The sequence below is a fragment of the Leuresthes tenuis genome, unplaced genomic scaffold, assembly GCF_036924035.1.
Source record: "Leuresthes tenuis unplaced genomic scaffold, fLeuTen1.0.hap1 SCAF_2, whole genome shotgun sequence".
Classification (NCBI taxonomy): Eukaryota; Metazoa; Chordata; class Actinopteri; order Atheriniformes; family Atherinopsidae; genus Leuresthes; species Leuresthes tenuis.
This window is the reverse complement of record NW_027325356.1, coordinates 1,641,662-1,660,775: the sequence shown is the minus strand read 5'-3', so window position 1 is coordinate 1,660,775 and position 19,114 is coordinate 1,641,662. Positions and strand designations below refer to the sequence as shown.

The following is a 19,114-nucleotide window of genomic DNA, read 5'->3' as shown; positions in this document are numbered from 1 at the left end:
GAAATCCGATGCATTTTAACCTCCAGAGTGTGAAGGGTCAAAGGTCAGTGCTGAACAGCTGCTGATGAAATAAACCGAATCTTTTGGCATTTTTAACCAGCTGCAGCTCCATAAAAACCTACAAATGCTGCCTCTATGTTTGAAGGGTAGAAAGCTGCTGACTCACGAAGAGCAGCAGACATTTGGTCTCCCGGATGGCGCCGCAGCAGCCCAGGAAGCCCAGCAGGAACAGCATGGCCCCCATGGCCAGGATGACGTAGACCCCGGTGAAGAGCAGGGGGTTGACCGTCACGATCTCCCTGAAGCCCATCGGGTCCAGCAGCACCCAGACGCCGACCCCCAGCAGGAAGGAGCCGCCCAGCTGCGAGGGAGGAAGATGCTCATTTCAGACGAGTTCAGCTGAGAAAATGCAGCAGAAACCTGGAACCAGGGATGAATCCTGAGGCCAAGATCAAGTAGTTTGGAAAATTATCATATTTTCTGTGTAGTTTTTCAGTTTTTTCTGTTTTATTCTGTTTTTTCTGTTTTATTCTGTTTTATTCTGTGTTTTTTCAGTTTTATTCAGTTTTATTCTGTGATTGTTTCCGTTTTATTCTGTTTTATTGTAGTTTTTCTGTTTTATTCTGTTTTTCCGTTTTATTCAGTTTTATTCTGTGTTTTTCTGTTTTATTCTGTTTTATTCTGTGTTTTTTCTGTTTTATTCTGTTGTTTTTCTGTTTTATTCTGTTGTTTTTCAGTTTTATTCTGTTGTTTTTCTGTTTTATTCTGTTGTTTTTCAGTTTTATTCTATTGTTTTTCAGTTTTATTCTGTTGTTTTTCAGTTTTATTCTGTTGTTTTTCTGTTTTTTTCTGTTTTATTCTGTGTTTTTCTGTTTTATTCTGTTTTTTCCTGTTTTATTCTGTGTTTTTTCCTGTTTTATTCTGTGTTTTTTCCTGTTTTATTCTGTGATTGTTTCTGTTTTAGTTGGTGACTTTGGGTCAGATTTCCTCGTTTTGTTTTTTTCTTTGTTTTCTTTGTTCTGTTTTGTTGTTCTCAGTATTTTGTTCTGAGTTCTGGATCTGAATCAGGATTTATTCTCTGTCTGTTCTTGAGGAGCCTTTTAGTTTCTCGTCTCTCTTTTATGAGTTTCCTCAGTTGTTGTTGCTTTAGTTTTATATTCATCGGATGTCGCCTCAGTTCTGATCTTATTTCAGGTTCAGAAATGAGTTTCTCAGACTCACCAGCATCTGTCCCAGACTGGTTTTATCAGAGTTTTTAGTGAGTTCTGTTCAGGGCTTCGGTCTCCGTGGATCCCAACAACAACACTTAAAGCGCTCCTGGTTTCAGGGTTCGAACAGTGTTTTATCAGGTAAAAACTAAATGGGTTAAAGATCAAAACAAAAACTTTTCAGACTGAAAAGCTGTTTTTAAGTCCAAAATCACCTGAATTCTGCTAAAAACCTGAGGGACATATTTGTTTTTCCACCAACAGCGTCTCAGGAGACAGAACTGGAGCAAACACAGACTTTCACTTCATCACCAGTCGGTATTTTTCATCCCAAATTTACTCCAGAATTAAATGACTAAATTCTCAGAATAAAAACAGGGTGAAATACATAAAAATCCGTATTTTTCAGATGATGTTAGAGAAAAATAAAATGAAATAAATGGTTTCTTCTGGTCCAGGGTGAAGTCTTCCTGATTTAGGGAAACAGACGAAGGAAACTGAATCATTAATGTTTCACTGTGCAGAAGATTAAACAAAAACTAATCAAACTAAACAAAAACTAATCAAACTAAACAAAAACTAATCAAACGAAACAAAAACTAATCAAACTAAACAAAAACTAATCAAACTAAACAAAAACTAATCAAACGAAACAAAAACTAATCAAACTAAACAAAAACTAATCAAACGAAACAAAAACTAATCAAACTAAACAAAAACTAATCAAACGAAACAAAATCAATGCTCCCAGAACTGTTTTCTGGATGTTAAACAGCAGCAGAGAAAAGTGTTGAACTCACAAAGATGAAGAAGTTGAAGATGAACATCAGGTACTTCATGCAGCTGAGGCAATCGCCCTCCATGGCTGAAACCTCCCGCTGCCCCTGCACATGCACGCACGTGCACACACGTGCACACACACACACACAGCAGAAATCAACAACATGATGAGTCAAAGTGCTTCACACAGAACATGAAAACATCAAAAGAAAACCCAGAGAGGTGCAGGGAAAGTTATTAAAAGTCCTTCTAATCAGTTAAATAAATGCAGTGGTGAACAGGAAAGTCTTCAGGTTTGATTTTAAAAGAAGAGTTGACTCAGACCTGCGGTTATCTGGACTTTGTTCCACATTTATGATCCATAAAAACTGAGAGCAGCTTCTCCAGGTTTGGTTCTAACTCTGAGGACTGAAAGCAAACCGGTTCCTGAAGGTTCATAAACCAGCAGAAGGTCTGAGATGAAACCAGTTAAAGCTCCAGAAACCAGCAGAAGGTCTGAGATGAAACCAGTTAAAGCTTCAGAAACCAGTTAAAGCTTCATAAGGTTCTACTTTTTCCCTCATCTTCAGTCCCTGTTCCTGAGTTTTTTTCTTTGTTCAGCCACTGAACTCTGACCTATGAAGCATTCAGGCAGAAAAAAGGCTCCTAACTCAAGGGATGAACCAGTGTTGTGTCGACACAGAACAGACAACTTAGCAAAGAAGCCATTTTAAACTGGATCTTTAGGCACTTTGTCACAAAGACACATCATTTGTTCCCATTTCTTTAGCTGCATCTATGAAAAACAGCAAAGAAAACACAGTTTGACAGACAGAAAATAGGATTTCTGCAGCAACAAGGTGATTCCCAAAGAGCTATTAGCTGAAAACTTGGCATATCTCAGCATGGTGTGCAGTGTGTCCTTAAAACATTTGAGGAAACTGGACAAGTGGAGGACAGAAGAAGAAGTGTCAGGCCTAAAAAACTATCTACAGCAGATGAACAGGATCTGAAAGTGATGTCCTTAAGAAAGAGGAAAAAAATCCAGCATCTCAGCATGGAATTGTGGTTTATAAACTGTATTTATATCCATGTTTGAGCATGTTTCAGTGAATCAGCTGTTTCCTGTTTTCATGGAAATTTGTAAAGAAATGAGGGCTGAACTGGGACCTTTGCACAGTGGTGTGTAATCTGTCAGATTTTAGTCCAAAAGACTTCATGCAACACGATTCTGAGCGCTTTCGGACGCTTGGATATAAAATCCCAGAGTGAGGAGCTGGCAGATCGAAGCCTGGACTTGAATCAGCTCCTAATTAGACGGCGAGCTGCTCAGAGACGGCGGAGTTTCTGTCAGCTGCGGCCGTGACTCCGACAGCCGGTGGGACAGCCTGACTCATGGAGGGACGCTGGCGGCCGCTCAGGAGGACGTGCTGATGCCCGTGGAGCCGCCGGCGGGGGTGTGAACAGGACCAACTGTGCACGTACGGTCCCTGATGGTGTTTACCAGCTGAAGCCAGCTGTCACAGCAACGCTTCGGTTGGATGTCCAAAGATCCTCTCAGATCACAGCGATTCCATCACCGTGTGCTTTAACGCTCGCTGCTCATCTTCTTCACCTCCTCTGGTTCGGATGGATGGTTTAAATTCATCCAAAAGCTTGTTTTGGGTCAGTTTTAGAGGAAACTCGGGCGTTTACCTTTAAAGAAATAAAAAGTCACACAGACTGAGCCTCAGGAAGCTCAGCTTAAGTCACAGTGACTCCACTTGACTTGATTCACATTCAAACGCAACCAGCAGAAACAATTTAAACATTTTCCTTCATTGTGTTGCTGCAGTTCCTGTTAAAAATGGTTTTCGAAGGTCCAGAACCTCTGTGGTGCTGATGCTGGACCAGAACACTCTGCTCTGCCTTTAAGCTCAGGCTGAAGCTTCCCTTTCTGATGAAGCTCACAGTTAAACTCAGGTGACCCTGAAACATGTTTCTGTATTTATCAGACGCTTTTATCCAAAGCGGCTTACATATGAAGATATAACAGCTTTATAAAAAGCTAACAATAAGCTACATAGAAGGAACCCAGGAGTCCGACTCTGTCAGAGGGGACAGAGCAGAGATAGGGTGCAGGCAGAGAAGGAAGTGCAGAAAGATAAAGTGCAGAGATAGAGGGGGGAGGGAAGTACAAGGTAAGTGCTGGGATAGGAGATGCTCTCTGAAGAGCTGGGTTTTCAGGAGCTTCTTGAAGATAGACAGGGACGCCCCTGTTCTGGTAGCGCTCGGTAGGTCATTCCACCATCGTGGGACGACACATGAACAGAGTTTGGATTGTCTTAGGCGTGGTGTAGGAGCTGCTAGACGACAATCCTGGGACCAACGGAGGGACCCAGTTGGGACAGAAGCCTTTGCAAGAGCATTCAAGCAGATGGAGCCGCTCCATTAAGCTCTTTGTAGCTAACATCAGGGACTTGGATCTGAAGTCACCCACAAAAACACACACAGCTCCAGCCATATTCTGAAAGGTCAGCCTGCTTTCAAACATACAAAGAAAATCAGGGATGTCTTTGGTGAACTTTGTCATTTATGGTGTTTTTCATACACATGCATGAAAAGCTGCCAGAACACAGATCCTAACACACCTTAACGCACATGGGAGTCATCCCATAGTTCTGCTGCTGTGGGACGTGAGCCGAGATGACATTTTATGACTCGGCGCCCTCTGAATAAAACTGGACTGAACAGGCTTCGTGTTGCTCTGGAGACGATGAATAAACCTTTATCTTAACTTCTCTGCGTGCTGCTGCCCGTCAGAGTCTGTGGAGCCTCAGCGATCTAAAGTGTATTTGTTGCTAATTTGAGCACTTGGTGTGCAGCTTTTACCGTAATGAGGTAAAACGCCGGTTCTGCTGGGACAGGTGCACTCTGGGTAATTGCAGCCTCTTCAGCTGAGGTCACGGCTAATAGAATAAAGGCATTTGTCTGTTTCTGCTGTCGACACATTGCAGACACGCCTGATTACAGCTGGAACAAAGAAAAACATCATTACTTTATTATTTAAGGGATAAAATAAATCCCAGAGCAGCAGTTTTGTGTTGAGATTGAATGAAAACAGGCTAAAAAACCAAGAAGCAGGCTGAGGAAGAAGCTGCGCTGGTGCAGTTTTATCACGTTAACTTAAAGTTTGCTGATTTAGGAGTTAGATATTTAATCTCACTCAGCTCTGGAGCTGCATCTCAGCTGAGGAGCCAACTGCAATCTGAAAGTAATTCATTTGTTACGATCGGTGGATTGTAGACGACTGAAATGTAGAACCGTGAGCCAGAGGCAGGTGGACGATTAAAGCTGGAAAACCAAAGAAAGTGGCAGGAATAATGCGGAGGAGGTGAGAAAAACCAGGATCTGTATGACCTGAGGGTCATGAACAAAGCAACAGCAGCTGGAAACAGAAACCTGTGAAGAGAGAGAAGAAAAACCAGCAGAACACAGGAACAAGTGTCCGACACAGACTGAAGGATGCACAACAGAAAACCCAGAAAAACAACAGAAAACTGAGAAAAACAACAGAAAACCCAGAAAAACAACAGAAAACTGAGAAAAACAACAGAAAACCCAGAAATAAACAACAGAAAACTGAGAAAAACAACAGAAAACTGAGAAAAACAACAGAAAACCCAGAAAAAAACAACAGAAAACTGAGAAAAACAACAGAAAACCCAGAAAAACAACAGAAAACCCAGAAAAACAACAGAAAACCCAGAAAAACAACAGAAAACTGAGAACAACAACAGAAAACCCAGAAAAACCACAGAAAACTGAGAAAAAAACAGAAAACTGAGAAAAACAACAGAAAACTGAGAAAAACAACATAAAACTGAGAAAAACAACAGAAAACCCAGAAAAACAACAGAAAACTGAGAAAAACAACAGAAAACCCAGAAAAACAACAGAAAACTGAGAAGAAGAAAAAACAGAAAACTGAGAAAAACAACAGAAAACCCAGAAAAACAACAGAAAACCCAGAAAAACAACCTTTTCTGAAGCTTTTGCTCGTTCGGTGATGTTACTCATTCTCACATTTTATGGTTCTGATGTCATCAAATTCACATGTTGAAGCAGTTTGATGAAGGCTGAAGCAGCAGGATAAGTTTTAATTTAGAAAGTTACTTCAAAATCAGATAAATCACTGAGAGCCTGGAGAGGTGACTGGTCTGGTTATTTCAAATGTTCAGCAAACATAACCTGCTCCAAAGCTCGTCAGACACAACGTGTCTGTTACATCAGCGTTTCTTTAAAGAGAAAAGAGCTCCGACACAGCAACTCTTTGTATTTCTGAGACAACAACATCTCAACAGCACATCAGTACTTCAAAGAAAGTAGCAGCAACAACTCCTTAGAAGTTGGTGTACGTTCATTAGCTAAGCTGTTAGCGTTAGCTGCTGCTAAAGGAAGAAATAAATCAGTAAATAAACCATGAGGAGTTATTTCATTAGCTAAGCTGTTAGCGTTAGCTGCTGCTAAAGGAAGAAATAAATCAGTAAATAAACCATGAGGAGTTATTTCATTAGCTAAGCTGTTAGCGTTAGCTGCTGCTAAAGGAAGAAATAAATCAGTAAATAAACCATGAGGAGTTATTTCATTAGCTAAGCTGTTAGCGTTAGCTGCTGCTAAAGGAGGAAATAAATCAGTAAATAAACCATGAGGAGTTATTTCATTAGCTAAGCTGTTAGCGTTAGCTGCTGCTAAAGGAAGAAATAAATCAGTAAATAAACCATGAGGAGTTATTTCATTAGCTAAGCTGTTAGCGTTAGCTGCTGCTAAAGGAAGAAATAAATCAGTAAATAAACCATGAGGAGTTATTTCTCAGATGCTTCCATTTCCCTGCTCTGAAGTTCAGGCTCTGAGAGCTGGAACTGATCCTCTTTGTGGCTAAGTTCCTTCAGTCCAGCGTTGAACTGGACCAAGTTGTTAAAACAGTGGGATGAAAAGTGTCTGCTGCACATTCACAGTCTTTAGCTAACTCTGCTGGAACATTAGCCTCAGATATAGTTTATCCACTGGGCTCTTATATCCTCTGAGGCTGCTGCTGGATGGAAGATGCATGCTCCTCAGTGCAGCTGACAGCAGAACATTTCCACCAGAAGCTGGCTTCATCCGTCCAGCAGGGTGGAGGTGAGTGGGCGGGGCTTAGCGGAGGAGGCGGAGCCAACGTAAGGAGTGACGTACTTTAGAAATGAAAATCAGAACGGCTCGTTAAAGGAGGAACTTTAACACAAAGAGGAGCTAAATAAATCCCAGGGTTGTGTTTTTGGGGAGTTTTACAGCTGCTGGTGACCTCAGACGCCCTGATATCTGCTCCCAGGAGCAGGAAGAAGGAGTTTTACTGAATATGTCAAAGTTTTATGAGCAACACGTAGCAATGGCTGCTGGGATATTTTTCACAGGGTATCAATAAAACACACACAAACACAACAAAACCAACAATCTTTCACTTATCTACTGAATAAACATGATTATTTGTCTCATTTGTCCTGTTTTCTGCACTCGGGCCACAGGCTAAAACCGAATTATCGCCTCTCTATCATTTAATTTTCAATCAGATGAACGTGAGTGAAAACAGCTGCTCGCAGACAAGAGAAATCTTGAACAAAGCAAGCCTCAGTGGGAGTATAACCACTCTGTGCCTGGTGAAAGCTACCTGTTCTAAAAGCAGTCACATGGTCAGCTCGGCCACGCTTCATAAGCACATGAAGAACCTGCGGGGGAGACAGCAAATGATCTGCTTTCACACTCTGAAAAGGCTCTGAGATGCATGCAAACTCAGAGCAGCTGGTGGAGGAACACAAGGAGGAGGCCGGAGTAACGCAGTCAGGGGGCAGTTGATGTGGACGTTAGAGGTCGGTGTCAGAAAGACGCCCAGAACGAACAAACTGCTGCTGGAAGAGTTAACCCTGAAGACACCAAACTGAAGAAAACAGGCTGCAGCTTGAAAATGATCAGAGATAAAGAGATAAAGAGAGCCTGGAACTGGGAAAAACACTGAGAGCGAACCAAAGTTCATGAAGCTAGCAGATTTAGCCATCGAATTAGCATGTGGTGACATCACTGATGACATCACTGTGTGGCGGCTCCTTGGATTCCACAACATTGGATTCTGGACACATTTCCACACGTTTTTCCTTCTTTTTTCCTGAATTCATGAACACAACAAAGCTGCTCCAACTTCTGATCTTTTTCTGTCATTTTATCCACATAAAAACAAGAGAAAAATCAGTAAAATGTCTTTAATCAGATCCTGATTCTTCAGTGTTTGAGTGGCCGAGAACTGGTGTTCATATCTGTTAGTTTCACCGAACCCAACATGCCCCCCAGCTCCTGCAACGCTCTCCTAACTGGTCTCCTAACTGGTTTCCTAACTGGTCTCCTAACTGGTCTCCTAACTGGTTTCCTAACTGGTCTCCTAACTGGTTTCCTAACTGGTTTCCTAACTGGTCTCCTAACTTGTCTCCTAACTGGTCTCCTAACTGGTTTCCTAACTGGTCTCCTAACTGGTTTCCTAACTGGTCTCCTAACTTGTCTCCTAACTTGTCTCCTAACTGGTTTCCTAACTGGTCTCCTAACTGGTCTCCTAACTGGTCTCCTAACTGGTCTCCTAACTTGTCTCCTAACTGGTTTCCTAACTGGTCTCCTAACTGGTCTCCTAACTGGTTTCCTAACTGGTTTCCTAACTGGTCTCCTAACTGGTCTCCTAACTGGTTTCCTAACTGGTCTCCTAACTTGTCTCCTAACTTGTCTCCTAACTTGTCTCCTAACTTGTCTCCTAACTTGTCTCCTAACTGGTTTCCTAACTGGTTTCCTAACTGGTCTCCTAACTGGTCTCCTAACTGGTCTCCTAACTTGTCTCCTAACTGGTTTCCTAACTGGTCTCCTAACTGGTTTCCTAACTGGTTTCCTAACTGGTTTCCTAACTGGTCTCCTAACTGCTCTCCTAACTTGTCTCCTAACTGGTTTCCTAACTGGTCTCCTAACTGCTCTCCTAACTGGTTTCCTAACTGGTCTCCTAACTGGTTTCCTAACTGCTCTCCTAACTGGTCTCCAGCCTGTGAAACCTCTGCAGATGGTCCAGAACGCGGCGGTGCGTCTGGTCTTGGATCAGCCTAAAAGAACACGCCCCCCCTCTGTTCATTGAGCTCCTCTGGCTGCCCTTAGCCGCCCGCATCAGGTTCAAGTCCCTGATGTTAGCTACAAAGAGCTTAATGGAACGGCTCCATCTACTTGGATGCTCTTGCAAAGGCTTCTGTCCCAACTGGGTCCCTCCGTTGGTCCCAGGATTGTCGTCTAGCAGCTCCTACACCACGCCTAAGACAATCCAAACTCTGTTCATGTGTCGTCCCACGATGGTGGAATGACCTACCGAGCGCTACCAGAACAGGGGCGTCCCTGTCTATCTTCAAGAAGCTCCTGAAAACCCAGCTCTTCAGAGAGCATCTCCTATCCCAGCACTTACCTTGTACTTCCCTCCCCCCTCTATCTCTGCACTTTATCTTTCTGCTCTTCCTTCTATGCCTGCACCCTATCTCTACTCTGTCCCCTCTGACAGAGTCGGACTCCTGGGTTCCTTCTATGTAGCTTATTGTTAGCTTTTTATAGAGCTGTTATATCTTCATTTGTAAGTCGCTTTGGATAAAAGTGTCTCATAAATACAGAAACCTCTGTTCTCAGAGTCCAGAAATCATCGGTTAGGAGGAGGAACAGCAGCTCAGCATCTGTCTCCTCGACAGCCAACAGAATCATCAGAGTGCATCCTTCCTGGTTCTGGTTCGAGTTTTTTCTCTCCACAGTCGCCTCGTGCAGCTCAGGATCAGAGAGAAGTTTCAGTGAATCTGTTGGTTTCCTAAACACTTTTTTTAATTGGCTCTGGATTAATTGGATTTGAATGGATTATGATGTTATTACAGTGAACTGGATTGAACTGGACTGTAACTTTGAAGCGCCCTGAGATGACATTTGCTGTGGACTGGAGCTTTATAAATAAAGCTGAACTGAATTGAATTCTTCAGATGTTTCATAATGCAGGGAGCAGTTGAGCTGAGGTGAAAGTGATGTAATCATGAGCTCACGGGGACAACTTGACCCTAAAATAGAGCGTAAAATTCAGAGAATTTAATTATTTAATGCTCACTAAAACCACTACAAGAGTCAGAGTTGCAAACACGTCGTGTTTCTGTCAGCGTTGCTGCTTTTCCAGCCCGTTGGTTTGGAGCTCTTATTAATACTGACACGAGGAGGAAGAAGCTCTCCTTACAGGGTGATGTCACCGTAATAACAATCTTTAACAAGTTTATGCTCCAAAGACCTCATCTGTCAACCTGAATTACGCACAAAGTGGACGTGTTTGGGTTTGAGTGTGATGAGGACTGAGTGCTGAACAGTCAAGCTCACCATCTGCCACCCTGAGTGAGTCTGCTGTGCTGCTGGGTTCAACAGGTGGTTCAGTCCACATGATAAACCCTGAAACTTCATCGCTGCAGTCAGCTGAGCTCCAGTAAACAAGTGGTTCTGTTGGTCTTCATCAGACCAGGCTTTGTCCTCTGATGATTCATTACTGCAGCTGCCTTAATCCTGTTTGATCCTGCTAATGGTGTCAAGTCATTACTGTCACGGTTTATTTTCCGTTCCATGTCTCGTCATTTCCTGTTTTATTTTGAAAAATCACTGATCTTCTCCTCTTGTTTCAGGTATCTTGCTCTTCCCCCCGTGTCTCATTGTCTTCCCTGATTCCCAAAGTGTTTCCACCTGTTCCCCTTGGTCCCTCATGTGTTTTAATAGTCTGTTTCCCTTGTCTTGTGCCAGTATGTTGTCTCTATTTTGAGCTTCATTACCAGCCATTTGTCTCGTCTTGAACCCACAGATTCCTCCAGCCTGCAGCGAGCGACTCTCCTGCAGTTTTGTCTTGTTTTGTAATTTATTCTTGTTCTATAGCCTTAGTTTATTTATGGTAACAGTAAGTTTCATAGCTTTGTTTTTCCTCCATTTTCAAGGAGCGATTTTTGTTGTTACTATTCATAGTCGCCTCCGTTAAAGGAGAGTTTTTAGTTAAAGTTAAAGTTTCATAGAGCCTCTGTTTTGTTAAGAGTGCCTTTGTTTTATTCCCGCTTCATTTTGAGAGCGTGACTTAGTTTTGTTAAAGTCTTCATAGCATTTCTGTTTTCCTCCCAGTTTGGAGAGACTCCTCCTCCTCCACCATAGATACGGATGAGAGCGCTTAGGGTTTTATAGCCGTTTCTTTTGATCTGTCCTTTGTTTATTTAAATAAAACCTCTTGCAACCACACGACCCTGCATCTGCGTCCTGAATCCCTCTGGTAACTTGACAATTACCAACAAAACACACTGTGGCTGAGACTAAACAAGCAAAAGCACCACGTTAGAATATTTACTGGAGAGACTACGAGGCTGAAAATCCACAGAGACGACAATGCTGCCGGTTCGTAGACAGTTCGTGTTCACAGCTCAGCGCGACTCTCAAATATTCATGTTCCAGTCAGGAAATGGCTGTATTATTTCATAAATACATAAATACAATACCTATAAACAACTTTATATTTCATGCTCTGCATGAGTTAGCTGAGAGAACTTTGCACTGCCTGAAAGGAGGGAGACAAACAAGAGAAAAATGTTGGTGAAGAAGAAGTTGGGGCTAAAAAAAGCAGCATATTTAGAAATATTCTGGTTATACGAGAGAGATGAGAGCTGCAAACACAGGACCCGACAGGACATGCCGTGCAACTGTGGCGACGACACGTGGAAATACAACTAATCTCTGCAGCCAACCACAGAGATCTTTATGAAGAATTAGCAAAAGCTAAACTACTGATGTTAAGTCAAGTAGCAGCAAAACAGTCGGTCATAATCAGAGTTTTAACCTCGTGAAAAAACACCAAAGTGGCACAAAGAAATGGCAGATGCAGGTTATTTCCTCACTGAGGATTCTGAGCTGGAAACACGATGTCTGGAGACTGTTTCACAGAATCAGTGAAAATACAGCTCTTTGATTACAGGAAGTGTTCGCCAGCTGGGATCTGCAAAAACTAAGCTGTTCCACTGCATATACAGCAGCTGTAGTCACAAGCCAGATGCTAAATTTTTAATAAAACCAAGATGTTGGAATGGAAATGATGCATTTAATTTATTTTTCATTACATGCTTGTCACTGTCTGGGGTCTATGTTTGCAGTGAACCCAAACCCAAAGGACACAAACTGAAACGTGGACAAAGGACGGGACAGAGAAGCTACAGGAAGCATCATACCATCTGTACCTGTTTAATGGCTTCTGAGTTACTCTGTGGACGGGACAACAGCAGCCTGTAGACCTCGGGCAAGAAACCACCTGCTGGAGGAAAGGTAAGAGGATTTCAGACAGGAAATGACCATGAGGCTCTTTACACCTGGTGTTCACATGCTTCTCCACAGGTATGTGGGACATAACAAGCCCAAAAATATGAAGAAACAGACCATGATGCCCACTGTTTTCATAATGTCCAACATCCTTTATCTATAAATAAACTGAATATGAACATTATCACAGATTCTGACTTGTTTCAGATTCTGTTGAATCACATTAACGGCTGGATGCTAAACAACGTAAAGGTTTGTTCTGTAAAAGATATTATCAATTCATTTCAGTTTATTCATTGTTAACACATGGTAAACGCACAAGACAGACCACACAACAATTAACACAAAGCAGAAACAGCAACCTGAGATTAAAAAGAATAAATTATTACAGAGTTGTGTTGGGTTGATAAATAATCAAAGTTCTGTTCTCTGCTAGCTTCCTTCTGTTCTCTGCTAGCTTCCCTCTGTTCTCTGCTAGCTTCCCTCTGTTCTCTGCTAGCTTCCTTCTGTTCTCTGCTACCTTCCCTCTGTTCTCTGCTAGCTTCCTTCTGTTCTATGCTAGCTTCCCTCAGTTCTCTGCTAGCTTCCCTCTGCTCTCTGCTAGCTTCTTACTGTTCTCTGCTAGCTTCCCTCTGTTCTCTGCTAGCTTCCCTCTGTTCTCTGCTAGCTTCCCTCTGTTCTCTGCTAGCTTCCTTCTGTTCTCTGCTAGCTTCCTTCTGTTCTCTGCTAGCTTCCTTCTGTTCTCTGCTAGCTTCCCTCTGCTCTCTGCTAGCTTCTTACTGTTCTCTGCTAGCTTCCCTCTGTTCTCTGCTAGCTTCTTACTGTTCTCTGCTAGCTTCTTACTGTTCTCTACTGGCTTCTTACTGTTCTCTGCTAGCTTCCTTCTGTTCTCTGCTAGCTTCTTACTGTTCTCTGCTAGCTTCATTCTGTTCTCTGCTAGCTTCCTTCTGTTCTCTGCTAGCTTCCCTCTGCTCTCTGCTAGCTTCTTACTGTTCTCTGCTAGCTTCCCTCTGTTCTCTGCTAGCTTCTTACTGTTCTCTGCTAGCTTCCCTCTGCTCTCTGCTAGCTTCTTACTGTTCTCTGCTAAATTCCCTCTGTTCTCTGCTAGCTTCCTTTGTGTTCTCTGCTAGCTTCCTTCTCAGCTAACGAGCCGACTGATTTCCATTAAAACGCTAAAGTGAAATGTTCCCTTGTGTTTGTTCCGCTCAGTGGACTCGATATGTGAACTGGCTGCTTTCTGCTGAGATACTGTAGCATTGGCATTGTGCTATCGTGCTAAGCTAACTGGTTTTTACAATGGACACACTGTACAGTATTTTCTCTTTTCTTTTCTTTGAAATGCTCCCAAACTTTAGACATTTTTCCTCTTGTTCTCTGGTTTTCTCGTTGCTTTCTCCATCAAATCAAGCTGCTACTAATGCAGCACATTGTTCTGCTCAGATCGTGTTGGTTGGAGTTAAACGAAGCATCGAAGCAGATCATTTCTATCAAGGAGTTTTGTAGTAATAGAGTATATTCAAATTACTCGAGGAAACGTTTCAGCCTTAGTTTAAATAATCCAGACATTTACTTTTGTGTGTTAGCTCATTGCATATTAATGCTGTATGTCTTTATGTCACATCATGTTGTTGCTTGACATTTTTGATGGACGTTGGAGGTGTCTTTGTCAGCTTCTTCAGCATTACAATCCCGTATTGTGTTTTTGGGGAGTTTTACACCTGCTGGTGACTTCAGACAACCTAATATATGCTCCCAGGAAGAGGAAGAAAGGATTTCTACTGAATATGTGACAGAGTATTCATCAATTCAACCCTTCATGAAAGGAAAAGAGGAGATTTGTGGAGACTGATATAGTATCTCAGCACATTCCCTCGCTGAGACTTGAATCTTCAGTTTGTTGTCTGCATTTTGCTCTTTTGGGCACGATTTGAAACTTTTTGAAAACTCTCCTTGAGGATCGAAGCACTGAGGAGTGTGTAGCTGTTTCTATAGCAACCACCACATGCCAGCAGGGATAAAACCCTGAAGGATGCTGCTGCTGCAGTGTTACTGCGCAGCTCATCCGTGGGAAATGTCAGAGAGAAGGACTGATTCATTGTGCAGCTCGTGACTCACGCTTTTCTTGTTTTCTAAAGCTTGATTTTAAGCTATTTGTCTCAATAAACACCAAAAACATGAAAAAACAGATAAAGAAAGTCGTGAGAGAACAGAGCGGCGTGACAATCTGTGAGTAAACTCTGATTCAGCCAGTGACACATCACCACTCTGACAGGCCTACAGAGGAATTAAAAGTGAACACACCCGTCATGACAAAGCTTTTGTTGCGTTTTCAGTGTGATGGATGAGCGGGCGACAGTTTTCAGCTCCTCACCGAGAGGCCAAAACAATCAGGGAACAGTCTGGGGCTGAGGAGTTAGATCCGGTATTCTCCTCTGGCTTCAACCCAGGCTTCATCCACTCTGAAACTGTGGTATCAGTTTAGGCTGCGGTTTAGATTCCCTTCTGCCTCTTCCTTAACCTTTAACCTCAGCCTGCTTTCAACTTCCATGGAAATCCAACAAGCCTCCAGCCAGCACTCAGTGGCTAAAGGATGTCTCTTTTAAATGAGAAAATATCTCAAACGAGACAGAACTCTATGAATTGTATGTGATCCATGATGTTAACTGTATTGAGTCTCCTTTTTGCTTTCTGAGCGGTTTCCTGCTCCTCTGTGAGCGGCTGCCGGTGTTCCTCATTACTCATTCTGCTCACCTGTGGCCGGTCCGGCTGTGGCTGTTAAAGCCTCCTCTCACCTGGTCCTTTGCTCCCCACTGTGGCACCGACCCGTCAGGAGCTCACAGCAGAGCCAACAGCTCCTGCCAAGGTCACTCTGCACTGCCACAGCAGTCACAGCCGTCTGGTTTCTCCTTGTAAGCATCAACACCTGCCAAAGTGATTATCTGCTCTGCACCGCCTCTGTTTAAGGGAAGTCATATCGAAGCTCTGCTGAATATCTACCATCTAATCGCACTAATCATTATCTCCTCTCTCAGAGACCCGATTACCACGCTGGAAGATCCGTCCTGACCACTTCTTGCGTGTTAATTTATTGCAGAAAACCCTCATTAAGCAATCAGTCTCTAAGTAAATCCCTTGGTGCAACTTAACTTCTCTTCTCCTGGGTCCAGCCGAAAGCTAACCTGAACAGATTTAAATATTTTTATCAGTAATCAGACTTTAAAACGTTCAGCTTCCCTAGGAAAAGCTCATTTAAGATGGATTTTTATACTTTAGTATGAAACAGGAGCCAAAAGCACACTGAAGTCAGATATCTCATCAGGATAAACAACCAAACAAAAAATCATTTAAAAGATAACTGAAACAGACAAACCAGACAGTCCAGAAAAAGGCAAAAGTCAAAGATTTATCGACAGCGTTTCCAACAGCGAGCTCAAACCTGGAGGAAACTACAACTGAGTGAGTGAAAAACTGAACCAAACGTGGTCATAACTAAAGAAGAAGAAAGAAGACAGCAAAGGTGATCAAAGACCACGACAATAACCAGACAACATTCCCATTAAGGACCAGCGACCCAACCTGAGGCCACAGAGACGAGGTTAACATTAGGAGACAGTTCACTATATCTCTCTGATAAGTTCATCCAATAGGAAATAGTTATGTGACATAAAGAGCTGATGTTCGTGTAAATTAGAGTTTTCCAGGTTATGGATCATCAGTTTTTATTAATATTTCCAATAATTTGCACATATTTTCTCCAATCTGTTTAAGTTTATGTTATCTTTATGCATTTAGCAGAAGCTTTTATCCAAAGCGACTTTCAGGTAGGCAGGTAGGGTAAGGGGGTCCTGCCTAAGGACCCCTACTGGAGGTAATACCTTTCATGCAGGGGATTTAAACCCAGGTCTCCCACACGAAAGGTGGCAATCATACCACTACACTATCCAGTCCCTATCTGTCAAACTAAAGCTCTAAAACAAACAGATAGATATCTGTCTACAGCTCTGACCCTTAACCTGGTTTTAATATTGGACTCAGTTCTCAGCCCAACTCCACTCCTTCAGGAGGAGTCCAGCTCTGAGGTAACTGAGGTTCAGTAGTGAACTGAACTGCTCTGAGCGGCACGCCGGGTCCTTACAGCTTCAGGTTGGCAGCTGCGATGATGATGCCGAGCCGTCAGACAGAAGGCACGGGACTCACGGCTGTGATGGACCTTTCAGATGATGGTCACACCGCAACAAGCCCAAAGTCTTGCTGTGACTTCCATCCATCTGCAGAAGAAGTGTATTCGTCAATCTAGGGGCCAATCAGACTAATCATCTGATCAGGGCTGAAACTAGAGAAATAATCCTGCTTCCACGGACGAACATGACATCACCGTCTGACAGCCTTGTGAAAACAGCTCTGATCTCTCACGGTGATAATCGACATCAGACGGGCCGAAAACTGCTGCTTTTAGCTGAGCATCACTCATGAGGAGGAACGAGGTGAAGTGACAGCAGTGGGTTTCTTCTTTGAGATGCAGCTGGAATCAGGAACTGATTTACTGAAGACAAATTATCTGACGAGCAGCAGCAGAACAGAGCCAGAAAAGCTCCATCCGACAGGCAGGAGCTGGTTTCTGATGTTATCTGATTGCTTTAAAAAGCTGGAGAGCAGCTTCACCCCCGATGGGAGTGTGATGAAAAGACATGATTCCCAACTGCTGCCAACACTTCAGCAGAGTGCTGATCTGCCGGCAGCTGAGGAAAAACCACACTTTAAAGGATGAAAGGAGCAGACACATAATCCTCCAGAGACCCAATTACACTCAAACCCTGAGAGGTGGAGGCAGCTGCTCGCTGAAATCGCCACAGCAGGAGCGACCTGGAGCTTCCTCTGGCATCGAAGCAGTTTCTGTCGATTCATTCATCAGCAGCTGATAGAAGCACATGGACAAGGGGTTACTGTGGAAACCTTTGTCCAGCACCACAATACAGAGTTCCATTCACAAGCTTTACTGTGCAGGAAAGAAGCCTGATGTTAACCTCGTCCACTTCTCTGGGCTCGGAGGCGTCTGGGATGGACCGTCACACGGTGAAACGTGTGCTGTGGTCAGACCCATCAGTATTCCACATCTTTGTTGGAAGAAATGGAGCAAAGAGCAAAAGCAGCATCCAGCCTGCTGTCAGCAGCCAGTCCCTGCAGCCAGGCTCTGTGATGGTATGGGGTTGGATCAGGGGGCAAAGCTCATTTCCACTTCTGTGACGGCAGCATTAATGCAGAAAAGCTCACTGAGATTTTACGGCAACATATGCTGCCTTCAAGGCCACATCTTTTCCTGGGACGTCCCAGCATTGTTCAAGCAGTCCATGGAAAACCACATTCTGCCACAGTCCAAAGGCCTGGCTGAGGAAGAAGAGGTACGGGTGCTGGACTGGCTGCCTGCAGTCCTGACCTGTCCCCAGCAGAGAAACAACCACCCCCCCGCACTGCTGCACACCTTAAGACCTGTTTAAGGAGGAATGGGACAAAATAACAGCTGGAACTCTGCATCACCTGGTTTCCTCAGAGTCAGAACGGCTTTAAGTGTTGGCAGAAGGAAACAAAGTGGGAAAAGATTCACTGACTTTATGGGATGCTGCAGGTCTGAGGTGTAGAAATGATGTTTGTTCACAGATTAAATGAAGCTGAACAGGAAACATGTTGAGTTCAGACTGTCTGACACAAAGTAAAAGTTGATGTTTGAATATAAAATATTCAGTAAGAAGTAGAATGTTTGAGTCCTTTCACTGTTGGATGGTTTTATCATCAGTGGGCGGATGGAAAGAACCAGGAAAGGAACCAGGGAAAGAACCAGGAAAAGAACCAGGAAAGGAACCAGGGAAAGAACCATGGACAGAACCAGGAAAGGAACCAGGAAAAGAACCATGGACAGAACCAGGAAAGGAACCAGGAAAAGAACCATGGACAGAACCAGGAAAAGAACCAGGAAAGGAACCAGGGAAAGAACCATGGAAAGGAACCAGGGAAAGAACCATGGAAAGAACCAGGGAAACAACCAGGAAAAGAACCAGGAAAAGAACCATGGACAGAACCAGGAAAAGAACCAGGAAAGGAACCAGGGAAAGAACCATGGAAAAGAACCAGGAAAAGAACCAGGAAAGGAACCATGGAAAGAACCAGGAAAGGAACCAGGAAAGGAACCAGGGAAAGAACCAGGAAAAGAACCAGGAAAGGAACCAGGGAAAGAACCATGGAAAGAACCAGGAAAAGAACCATGGACAGAACCAGGAAAGGAACCATGGAAAGAACCAGGAAAGGAACCAGGAAAGGAACCAGGGAAAGAACCATGGAAAGAACCATGGAAAGGAACCAGGGAAAGAACCATGGAAAGAACCAGGAAAAGAACCAGGGAAAGAACCAGGAAAGGAACCAGGGAAAGAACCAGGAAAAGAACCAGGAAAGGAACCAGGGAAAGAACCAGGAAAAGAACCAGGAAAGGAACCATGGAAAGAACCAGGGAAAAGAACCAGGAAAGGAACCATGGAAAGAACCAGGAAAGAACCAGGAAAAGAACCAGGAAAAGAACCAGGGAAAGAACCAGGAAAAGAACCAGGGAAAGAACCAGGAAAAGAACCAGGAAAAGAACCAGGAAAAGAACCAGGAAAAGAACCAGGAAAAGAACCATGGAAAGAACCATGGCAAAGAACCAGGGAAAGAACCAGGAAAAGAACCAGGAAAAGAACCAGGGAAAGAACCAGGGAAAGAACCAGGAAAAGAAC

The 19,114-nt window shown here is 43.4% G+C and overlaps 1 protein-coding gene across 1 annotated transcript in view; it reads right to left on the bottom strand.

Annotated features, from left to right (window-relative positions):
* LOC140302339 (tetraspanin-18B-like) overlaps positions 1-19,114 on the bottom strand; it is a 38,097-nt gene that overhangs the window by 8,462 nt on the left and 10,521 nt on the right. The window contains exons 2-4 of the mRNA XM_072381172.1: positions 12,275-12,348; positions 2,009-2,092; positions 167-361 (exon numbers count right to left, since the gene is read on the bottom strand). Coding sequence (XP_072237273.1) covers positions 167-361; positions 2,009-2,071 — 258 coding nt within the window. The 5' untranslated portion in view covers positions 2,072-2,092; positions 12,275-12,348. The remainder of the gene's footprint in view (positions 1-166; positions 362-2,008; positions 2,093-12,274; positions 12,349-19,114) is intronic.